Source organism: Psammomys obesus, unplaced genomic scaffold, assembly GCF_907164565.1.
Source record: "Psammomys obesus unplaced genomic scaffold, mPsaObe1.curated_primary_1811, whole genome shotgun sequence".
Lineage (NCBI taxonomy): Eukaryota > Metazoa > Chordata > Mammalia > Rodentia > Muridae > Psammomys > Psammomys obesus.
Window position 1 is genome coordinate 1,144,297 of NW_026592732.1, and position 11,117 is coordinate 1,155,413.

At 56.7% G+C, this 11,117-nt stretch overlaps 1 protein-coding gene across 1 annotated transcript in view; it reads left to right on the forward strand.

Annotated features, from left to right (window-relative positions):
* Positions 1 to 5,310: 5,310 nt before the first annotated feature.
* Positions 5,311 to 11,117, forward strand: part of Bcl3 (BCL3 transcription coactivator) — a 13,361-nt gene continuing 7,554 nt past the window's right edge. Inside the window, exons 1-2 of the mRNA XM_055615604.1 lie at positions 5,311 to 5,669; positions 7,997 to 8,144. Coding sequence (XP_055471579.1) covers positions 5,426 to 5,669; positions 7,997 to 8,144 — 392 coding nt within the window. The 5' untranslated portion in view covers positions 5,311 to 5,425. The remainder of the gene's footprint in view (positions 5,670 to 7,996; positions 8,145 to 11,117) is intronic.

Consider the following 11,117-nt stretch of genomic DNA (forward strand, 5'->3'; position numbering starts at 1 on the left):
CTGCTCAGTGAGAGTTAAGGCAAGCCATGTGGCCAGACAGGGCAACACGTTCTGGTAATCCCAGCACTTAGGAAACTGAGGCATAGTTTAGGTCCAGCCTGGACTATGTAGGGAGTTCCAACTTCAACTCATAGCGACTTACATCAGAACAACAATAAAGGAGCTGGAGAGATGCTCAGCAGCTAAGAGCACCAGCTGCTCTTGCAGAAGATCAAGGTTCAGTGCCCAGCACCCACATGGCAGCTCACAGCCATCTGCAACTCCTATTCTAGGGGATGCGGCATCCTCTTCTGAACTCCACGGCACCAAGCATGTACATGGTACACAGGTACTCATGTGGACAAAGCACTCATGCACAGAAACATGAGTAAATCTAAAAACTGAAAATGTTTTAAAGGTGCAGTGCGGTGGGCGGCTCACGCCTGTAGGCCCGGCACTCAGGAGGCTTAGGGGGAAGGAAAGGTTGAGCCAACCTGAACTACATAGCAGGACCCTGCCTCAAACAAATAGATGGAGGAGAGAACAGACTGGGGAGAAAGCGGTCAGTGAAACACGTGCCCCCACAAGCCCAGGACTTGAGTTAGATTGTCAAAAACCACATTAGAAACACCAGGCACGGCAGTGCACCCCTGTGATCCCAGCACTCTGGGAGGCAGAGGCAGGCGGACCTCTGTGAGTTGAAGGCCAGTCTGGTCTACAAACTAGTCCAGGACAGCCAAGGCTACACAGAGAAGCCCTGTCTCGAAAAACAAAACAAAAGAGAAAGACAGACAGACCATGCGTGCTGTGTCAACAGTCTATAATTCGTGCACCAAGGAGGTATTGACAAGCACATCGCTGGGCTTGCTGGCCTCTGGCCTGCTAGCCTAGACCAGTCAGGGGTCCCAGGGTCCCAGGCCAGTGAGAGAGTGCGCAACACACACACATGCACACACACACACACGTGCACACATACTTTGTTTGTTTCAAGACAGGGCTTCTCTGTTTAGCCCTGGCTGTCCTGGAACTTGCTCTGTTGTTCCAGGCTGGCCTCGAACTCACAGAGATCCACCTGCCTCTGCCTACCAAGTGCTGGGATTACAGGCCTGGCCAGCTCACGTTTTCTAAAAGGAGGGGGGTAGAAAAACATGTTTGCTTGATTTGGTCCACTCTGCAGATGAGAGGATTGAGACTGGATGAGGTCATACAGCTCCCTGGAAGTCACAGAACTAAAGCGCAGTTGGTAGGATCTGCATCCAGGTCTCTAGAGGAGAGTGGGACAAGGCTCAGAATTTGATGAAGACAGGAGAACACGAGGGCCTCCATTCTGCCTCCTCCTGCGGAAGGGGAATCAAGGCCCAAGTCCTCAGCCTTTGACTTCCCCTTTGGTTCTCCCGGGGACCTCGACTGTGGGCAACGTTTCTTCACCGTCCCCTCCCTGGAGAAATTAGGATGAAGCAGGAGACAGGAAGAGAGGTTCTGAACAAAGGCAAAGAACTGTTTGTAGGAGGCAAAGTGGTTAGACATCAAGAAGAACTTCTCAGCCCTCTCTGGGAAATTTTTGGAACCCATCCAGGGGCTGCCCCTGCCAGTGGGTGCAGGGGCCTAGAGGAGAGACCCTAGTCCTCCCCGCCTGGGGTTCCAAAAGCCAGGGGGGAAACAGGGGATGGCCATCCTGCTTCCGCATCCTCCGTTCCCGACACTGGAGGGGAGGCCGCTGTGGGATCTGGGACTTTCCTGGGCAGCTAAACATTCTGGGAAATCTGAGACAGCGGCAGGGTGGGGCTTGTGCCAGGCCTCCCTCCCTTTCCCTGTCCTCCGTCCCTGCTGGGTCCCCAGGCACGGAACCTTCCACCCCTGTAACTGTCTTCCCTTCAGGCCAGTAAGACGGCTGGCACATGGGCAAGGGCGCTTGCTGCCAAACCTGCAGGAGTTTGATCCCTAGGCCCCAAGGGCGGGAGAAGAGAGCTCACTCTGGCAAGTGGCCCTGTGCACTTGAATATCCATGGACACACACGCTGAGTTAGGAGGCAAATGCGAGTACAGGGTCTGTACACACAGTCTCCTGTTTTAGACCATGCTTCCTCCTTCAGCCCTGAACTCACCTCCACTGAGAATCCCTTCCGGGTAGACCTTCCCCTCCTCCCTCAGACCCCCATCTTTTCCCTCAGACCCCATCTTCTCCCTCATAATCTCAGCTCCTCCCTCAGACCCTCATCTTCTCCCTCGGACCCTCATCTTCTCCCTCATAAGCTCACCTCCTCCCTCAGGCCCTCACCTTCTCCCTCAGATCCTTATCTCCTCCCTCAGACCCTCATCTTCTCCCTTATAAACTCACCTCCTCCCTCAGACCCCGACTTTCTGCCACAGATCCTTTTCCCCAGGTCCCTCCTCCATCCCCACACAGGGGACCATCAACACCACCTCTGAGCACCTCTGAGCCTGGCACATCCACTTTGTGCCACCTGTTCCAGACCTCTGAGGGCCAGCCCACTGCCCTGCCTGTCCCAAGGTGGCTGACAGTACGAGAGTCACCCCTAAAGCCTGCCCCCGCCTCAGCTCCCCTCTCTGAACAGGGTTTCTCTTGGGTCTGAGGGACCCAGAGGGGTAGGCTGGCAGAGGCAGTGAGCCCCTCTGTGCAGGATGATCCCTTCCTCTCCCTTACTGTTCCCATTACCATGCAGGCAGGCAGGGTGGCACTGGCCTGCATCCAGAGTAAACTGAGGCTCAAGAGAGATTGCTACTCCGAGTTCACACAGGGAGAAGGTCATCGAGGTCACTGGGGACAGGAACCCAGGGGCCTGGAATGCCAGGAAAGCTCTGCCGTCAAGCTGCATCCCAGCTCTTGTGTTACATGTATATCGTTTATTTACTCAGTGTGTGCTTGTGTGTGCACAGGAGGCCGGACATGTGTAAGGTCAAAGGACAACTTGTGGGAGTCGGTTCTCTCCCAACCACGTGGGTTCTGAACACTAAAGTCACTAGCCTGGTGCTAGCACCTTTACCTGATAAGCCATCTCACTGGTCATTTGTTCATTTAGCGGGCCATGTAGCCCAGGCTGGCCTCAAACATTCTAAGTAGCTGAAGCTGGGCTTTGTCCTGGCTTTCCTGCCTTCACCTCCATGGTGCTGGGGTAGCCAGGCATGCACCACCACACTAACCCAGTTTGCGTTTTGTTTTGGACTTATTTTATTGACGATAGAGTCACCATAAGTTGCCCAGGTTGGCCTTCAACTCTCTCAGTAGCTCAGGCTAGTCACCACTTGTCTCAGCTCCTGAGCGCCTCGAATTACAGGCGGGTAGCCTAGAGGTGATATTTGAACACGGGTCTGGGCCTCTCCCCGCGGGAGAGACAGAAGGCGGAGGAAGCCATAGGGTCCGCTGGCACCTCGAGTCTCACAAAGCAGGTTAACCATCCACCTGGGAGCGGCCTCAGCCGGCCAAAGTCCCCTCACACGCTCCGTACCCACTCCCGCCGTCCCAGAGAACCATCGCGGAGGGCACAGAGACCAAAAGGAACAGGACAATGGAGATGGTGGCTTACACCTGCCATCTCAGCACCCTGGAGGCAGAGACAGGAGGAGTGGCCTAGTCCTTGGCCAGCCTGAGCTACAGAGATCCGGTCTAGGGAAAAAAAAAAGTCAGTGACCAGGACTCGGAGACAGGTTTGTAGAGACACATGGCTATCCAGAGAGAGAAACAGGGGACCCCCTAGAATTATCTGGGCAGGTTTGCGATGCAATGCCCATTTCCCCGCCTCCCTAACTGTCCAAAGCCGCCCGCCCGCCCCCCGCCCCGCCCCGCCCCGCCCCGCCCCGCCCCGCCCCCGGTGACTCAGTGACCTGGACTCAACCCCAGCGGCCCCACCTCCAGGGAGGTCCGGGAAAGCCCCACTGCGCGGCTCCGCCCCACGGCGGACCTGGAGGGGGCGGAGCCCTGCCCCGCCTCCCGGCTCTGCCTTTCGGTGAGGGCCCCAACCAGCCCGGCCTGTTCCCCACCCGCCAGCCCCTCCTCAGAGTGGGAAGGGAAGTGGGGAAAGCTGAGGGAGTCGCCCCGAACCCCCAGCTCCCCACGAGCCGGCCTTGAGCCCTGCCTTCGGCCTGCTGTCCCGTGCTCCCAGCTCCAGAGCGGCGTCCCTCAGCCTCGGGCTCTAAACCTCTTCTCTTTCTCTGCTCTGGGATTCAGCCCTGCTGCCTCCTCCGAGGCCCGGGGCTCAACCCTGCAGGGCCCGGCAGGGAGACGCTTTGGAAGTGTCTAGCCACCCCGTGCCCTGTGAGCCGGGAGCCAGACCCTGCCCCGGAATGGGCTTTCCGCTCCCACAGAGAATCTGAGCCCACCCTGACGGCGCAGGCCTGCCGTTCCCACACAGGAGACAAGCAGAAAGATTCCAAGTTCAAAGCCGTCGTAGACTACTTAGACATAAAAACGGAAAGCAAAAAGGGCCGGGAGATAGCTCAGGGCTGGGTCGATCATCGCTTGCTGTGCCCAAGTTCCTAGGCTCCAATACTGCAAAAAGGAAAAAAGGAAACGGCCCAGAGAGGGAAGTGCATGGCCAAGGTCACCCAGAGAGGAAGTAGGAATCAGGATTCGAACGCGTGCCCTAGCAATCCCGTGGCCTCTGAGAACTGCAGGGTTAGAGCAGGGGCGATGATTGAGACTCAGAAGCGCTGCAGAAAGGCGCGGTAGAGGCCGTGGCTGCTCACAAACAGCCTGAGAGCCACGGGATGCAGAGAGGGCGGCTAGGGGGTGCGATTCAGGGAGGGGTCGGAGGAGCATGTAGGAGGCCCCTGCTCAACCAGCGGAAAAGTCCGCCTGATGTGGGGATGCAGGCCGCAGCCTCAGCTTTTGGAAGGGGGTGGGAGGTAGAGACAGGAGAATCGGGAGTTCAAGGTCATCCTTACTACCTGGCCAATTCAGGTAACCTGGGCTACCTAACCCCTGGTCTAAGGAAAAGAAAGATCACGACACAGCGGAGCCGTGCAGGTGTCTTTCCGGCACTTAGGTGAAAACAGGAGGATCGGAAGTTCAAGACCACTCTCTGCTGCATTGCGAGTTCGAGTCTAGCCTGGCCTGCATGAGCTCCAGTCTAAGAAGGCAAAACAGAGAGACAGGGAGACAGGGAGACAGGGAGACAGGGAGACAGGGAGACAGGGAGAGAGATCTCAGGTCCGCAGACCCAGGCTGAGCTCCTGGCCAGGGCACACTGAACAGGGCGCCGGGCGGGGACCAGGAGCACCGGCTCCGCCTCCGAGACGCGGGTCCAGGAAACCCCTGGGGCGGACGGGTGGCCCCGAGGGCCCGGGGGCGGGGAGGCGAGAGGCGGGCGCCGCCCCGGCTGACAAAAGTCCCTTCAGTTCAGTCGGCGGCAGGGGAAGTCCCGCAGCCCGGCGAGACCGCCTCCCCGTGCCGAGCTCGCCGCGCGCCCCGGCGTCTCCGGGCGGCCCGATGCCCCGATGCCCCGCGGGGGCCATGGACGAGGGGCCCGTGGACCTGCGCACCCGGCCCAAGGGCGCCCCGGGCGCCTCGCTGCCGCTCCGCAAGCGCCCGCTGCGCAAGGCGTCCCCGGAGCCCTCAGCTCCCCCAGGCCCCACCGAACCCCTGGACGCCCTGCACGGCGGCGGCTGCGAGGTCCTGGCTGTCCCCGGGCCCCCCCACGGCGTGGCCAGGCCGGAGGCGCTTTACTACCAGGGTGAGTGACCTCCTCCGGGAGGGCCAGGGCCGGGTGGGGGCCACCTGAGGTCAGCAGAAGACAGGACACAAATAGATGGGGTTCCTGGGAGTTGGGGCTCTGGGGTGGAAGCTGGTATCCCAGAGACAGCCAGAAAACAGGTTGCAAAGCCCTGGAGTTCAGCCAGGAGAGTGCCCAGGAACTGAAGGCCAGAGGGTGCCCCGGGGTCAGATGGCCTGGCAGGGGATGTCAGCAGGCAGTGTCCAGTGGCTCAGAGATGGGGCCCCATGACACCCCAGAGTCGCAGAATCTCAGGCTGGGAGGGACCAGGTGTTCAGAGATAGGAAGAATTGTCACTCGGGCCCTGGAAACTGAGGTTCTGGTATACAGATTGGGGGAAGGGGCGTAGAAAGAGACCAGGGATCTAAGGAGGCCGGTACCTTAGGTTAAAATATTGGGAGCCGAGGTTTCAGGGGACATAGGAGCACAGGGGTTGGGAGAAAGGGATTAGGGTTCTGAGCACCCCCGGGTTAGCCACAGCTCTACATGATGACACGCAGAGCCCCAAGAACCCCAATATTGCAGGTGCAGAGGAGTCGGGGAACAGAGCCAGCATTCTGCACGGCTCTGTTTGTGCTCACAAATGTCCCTAGGTCAGGTGGTTCTAGGGGCAGGCTTGGGGACTGAGGGTTTTACAAAGAGAAACACAATTAAGGAATTTAGAAACTTAGGTCTGAGGAGGAGGATTCAGGGACCTGGAAAAGTGGGACTTCAGGGAACCTCAAAGCTGGTCAGACAGCAGGAAGCCTTCTCCCCAACTTTTATATCAAGGAAAGGGGTACCCCCTGCAGTGGCCACCTTTCTATCTGCTAGGTGGCCCAGAGCTGCTGGCTTTCTCTGGGCCCTCCAGTTTCTTCAGCGTCTACCCTGTCTGTGTTTGTGTCAGCTGCAGAGCAGAAGGGCTTCCTAGGCCTGATGAGAACTCTGTCCTCTGTTTTCCCATCTGTGCAATGGTCCTTCACAACAGTTTCATCTAAAAGGGTTCTAGGGCCACGTTTTCTGACTGTCCCAGCTCCCCAGACCCTATGTGTTTACTGAGCACCCAACACCCACAAATTAGTCCATCACTAATTCCTTCAGCTGCAAAATTACTCAGTGTAATCTAGTAACTGGGGTCCCCTTGCTGGGTGTTGACAGGGCTCGTTCTGTCCCTAAGGGTCCTTTCGTCCTTTCTGTAGATGGAGGTCAGATGTTTGTGAGAGAAGAGCTGGGATCTGGGAAAGAATGAGGATGGGGGATGGGGAGGGAGGAATGAAGGGTGCAGCGGTTGGGAGGAGGGGCCCGAAAGAGAACATTGTCTTGGGCCTTGAGGACCAAGTTTGAGGAGCTAACAGAGCCTGGGATGGCCAAGCATGATGGGGCATGCCTGTAATCCCAGCACTTGGGAGGCTGAGGCAGAAGGATCTCCATGAGTTGGAGGCCAGCGTGGGTTACATAGTGACACCGTGTTTCAAAGGAAGGGTGGCGGCTTAGAACTTGCTGTTCTTGCAGAGGAAGGAATCTGGTTCCTGGCACCCGAAGGGCAGCTCACAACTGCCTGTAACTCCAGTTCTGGGAGTGCAGTGCCCCCTTCTGGCCCCAGAGGGCATCAGGCAGGCATGTGGCACACAGTCAGGCAAAGTGTTCACACACGTTAAAAATTAACACAAATGTTGAAAGTAATAACTAAGAATAGATCTCTAAAAGAAAAGGAACCTTGGGACAGGAAAGATGTTTCAGCAATTAAGAGTACTTAGATGAGCGGAGCAAGGTGTCCCACACCTGTAATCCTAGCACTCCGAGTGGCAGAGGCAGGGCTCTGTGAGTTCGAGGACAGCCAAGGCTACACAGAGAAACCCTGTCTCAGAAGAATGAGAGAGAAAGATTACTTAACTGTGTTGCAATGGACTTGAATTCAGCACCCACGTTGGGATTTACAATTCCCTGTAACTCCCAGTTCAGGGGATCTGGTGCCCTCTACTCTCCTCCATGGGCACAAGCACAAGTGTGGTGCGTACACAACCTACACTCAGGCACACACAGAGCCAGAAAATTTGAAAAGAAATAAATCAATTTTTTAAAGAAAAAAAGAGAACGCAATGGTAAAAGAAGTGCCGCAGGTCTGTAATCCCAGCACTGAGGAGATGGAGGCTGGGAGGCAGGGGGTTAGAGTACCCTCACTGCATAGCAAGTTCAAGGTCAGCCTGGGCTGGGAGAATGGGAGCAGGATGCCTGCAGGGAGAGCCCCTCACTGAGGGACTGTGGGTCTGGTCTTACCTGTGCCCTTTCTCTGTGTCTGCCTTATCCAGGACCTCTGGTACCCATTTACCCTGCTGTGGGCGCCCCCTTCCCGCTGCTGAACCTGCCTACACACCACTACCCCGTGATGCAACCCATTGAACATCCCCTTTCAGCTGACATCGCCTTGGCTACCCGTGCAGATGAAGACGGAGACACGTGAGTGAGAGGGTGTGAAGGAGCTCAGACCCCCACAACCCCGGGGAGGTTAGGCTCTGCCTCCATGGCTCGCTGCCAATGAGCAAGACTGTCACCATCTCTGAGCCTCAGTTTTCCTCCCACAAAAAATGGGCACTTAAGAGCATTCGTTGGCTAGGACTGTTTTTGGGGGACAGTGACTTTTTTTTCTTCTTGGTTGTGGGGTGGGGAACTGAACCTTGTGCTTGCTCTAACAGGAAGCTCCAACCTTCAATTTTTATCATAATCCAAATATAACTATATGTATGTTCTCATTTATTTTATTATTATTTATGTATGTAAGTGTTTTGTCTGTGTGAATGTCTGTGCACCATAAGCAGGCCCGGTGCCTGAGAAGGCCACAAGAAGGCATCAGATCCGTTGGAAATGGAGTTACAGATGGTTGTAAGTTTCTATGGGTCTTCTGGAAGAGCAGCCATCACTCTTAACCTCTGAGCCGTCTCTCTAGTCTCCACCCTATTTTTGAGTCAAGGACTCACTATGTGGCCTTAACTGACCCAGAACTCACTCTGTAGCCCAGGCTGGCCTCAAACTCACATAGACATGCCTTCATCCGCCTCCCGAACGCCGGAATCAAAGGTGTGCGTTGCTACTCCCAGCTCTGGGAACTGTATTTTATCTGCTGATTTTCTGGAGTTGTTAAACACACCTGTGAGATTCAAAAAACTTTTACACCTGTAAGCCTCCTTTTGGGGAGGCTAAGGGCAGAGGCTGGAGAATTCATGAGCTCACAGCCAACCTGGACTACAGAAAACAAAATGAGGAGTTGGGGGTGCAGCTGTCTTGCTCAGGAGGCCCAGGATCCAGCCTCAGCCCCACAGACGCCACCAAGTGTCCTTTAGCTGTTCCGGTGTGCACCTAGCATATGTGCCTTCAGGGTGTGTACACACTCACAGTCATGAACCCTTGGCAGGACTCACACCAACGGAAGCTGTACTCTCCCTGACTTCCTCCAATCTTGGATCATTTCTATCACAGTCCACTTCATTCTTCCTTGGTCGAAGCCTGCTGGGCTGATTTCCCAATCCTCTGTCTTATCTCTTGGGTATCTGCTAAGCCAGGGGAGGGTTCAGGCCTGGGTGGAGCATATAACAAATGTTCCAGGCAAATGTTGATTGACTACTGCCGTTCAATCAGCAACCAACGTGGGCGGGAACCTCAGCCGGCTGCTTCTAGCTCCTCCGTGCCTCAGTTTCCCTCTCTGTAAAAACAGGAATCTTATTTTGGAAGAGACAAATGCTTTGTTGTGTTGGGTAAAGGTCACAAGTAGCCCAGACTGGCCCCGCCGAATTCACTGCCTAGCCTAGGACAACTAGATCCTGTTTCCAGCTCCCAAGGTTGAGGTTATAGAGCTGCTGCCACCAGGCCTGGCTCATCTTCTTCACCAAATTGAGACACGGTCTCACTATGTAGCCCAGGCCAATTCATAACTTACAGCAATCCTCCTGCCTCAGTCTCCTGCACACTGGGGTGATCATGTAGCTGAAATGATTTATTAAAAACAAACAAACAAACAAACAAAAAAAAAAACCCCAACAACCCTCCTGGCTGTTGTGGGACCTCAGTTTCTGTTTGGAAACCAGGCCTGGTCATAGACCTTTCACAATGCTGTACACACAAAGTACTCAGAACAGGGCTGGGCAAACAGTAAGCGCTCAATACTTGAGTAGGTAATGTTTGAACAGAACTAGTCTGTAGGCAAGCGCGTGAGTTCCAGCAGGAGAAAGTGTCAGAAGTCCTTCAAGGACTCAATAAACTAGCGGCCTCCCACCCCAGGGGCCAAGTGCAGAGAAGGTTTAATTTGTGTCCGTCCCCAGGGCTGGCTGCAGCCGGCCCCCCCTCCTCCCCTCCCCCCCTGCAAACACTTCTGCCTCAGCTGCCGGCTGGGGGAAATCCCTCCCCGCGCGCCGTGACCGCAGCCCAGCTGCTCTCCTCCCCACGTCAGCACCCTCGCAGCCGGCCCCTCCCGGCGCGCCCTCCAACCTTAACCCCTTCCGCTGGGGCTTACCGGAATGGGCAGCCGGCCCGGCCCCACTTCACACGGGCTGGGGGAGGGGAGGGCTGGGGCGCCGAGCGCCCACCCCGGAGAACCCGGGGGCCTGTTGTCCGGCCTTGACTTCTTCCAGGGAAGCAAGACTCCGGAGAAAGGGAGCGCGGTGCGGCTCAAGCTTGTAATATTCCCAGCTAGCTCGGGGGGGGGGGGGGGGGGGATCACCTCCAGCTGGAGGCTAGCCTGGGCTACAGAGGAAGGCCACCTGGAGCCCCAAGAGGTCAGGAATAGGAAAATAGGCAAATCTTTCTGCCAGCGACGGGGTGAAGTGGATGCGCGGCTGTGTGCAGCATAGTCTCAGGGCAGGAGCTGGGGCGTGCGATCCCCCATCTTCCAGGGGAGCAGGGAAAGAGATGGGGTGTGCGTGCCCGTAATCGCACAACTAGGGAAGCCGAGGCTCACAACAAAACGGGGGTGGGTTCCGTGCGTTTGAAAAAAAAAAAAAAAAAAGGATAACGGGGTAAACGCCGCAGCGCTGCGGGCCTCACCTCCCAGGGACATGGAGAGAGGGCGCTTGGGGAACGGGTTGCTAAGCAGAGCTATGTATTTCTGAGGTCCCAAGAAAGACCTTGGAGTGGATGCCAGGATGGGGGACCAGGAGGCGGCTGAAGGCTGGGCCGGGCGAGGCTGCCCCAGGACTTGGGGTTCTGTCTCCCTCCTCCCCCACTGAGAGAGTGAAAGTTGGGGTGCCAGGGGGTGACTAGGTAGATCCCCGGCTGGCCAGGCTTCCCTCCCCCGGGAGCAGGAAGCCCGGCCCCGCCCGCCAGACCTGTTACTGGAAGGCCGAGGGCCGGGCCACCCCTCCCGTCCCCACTTCCTCCAGCCCCGCCCCACCCCCTGCGGCCCGCGCGTTTATGGGAACTGAAGCCTGGACGGTTTCTCTG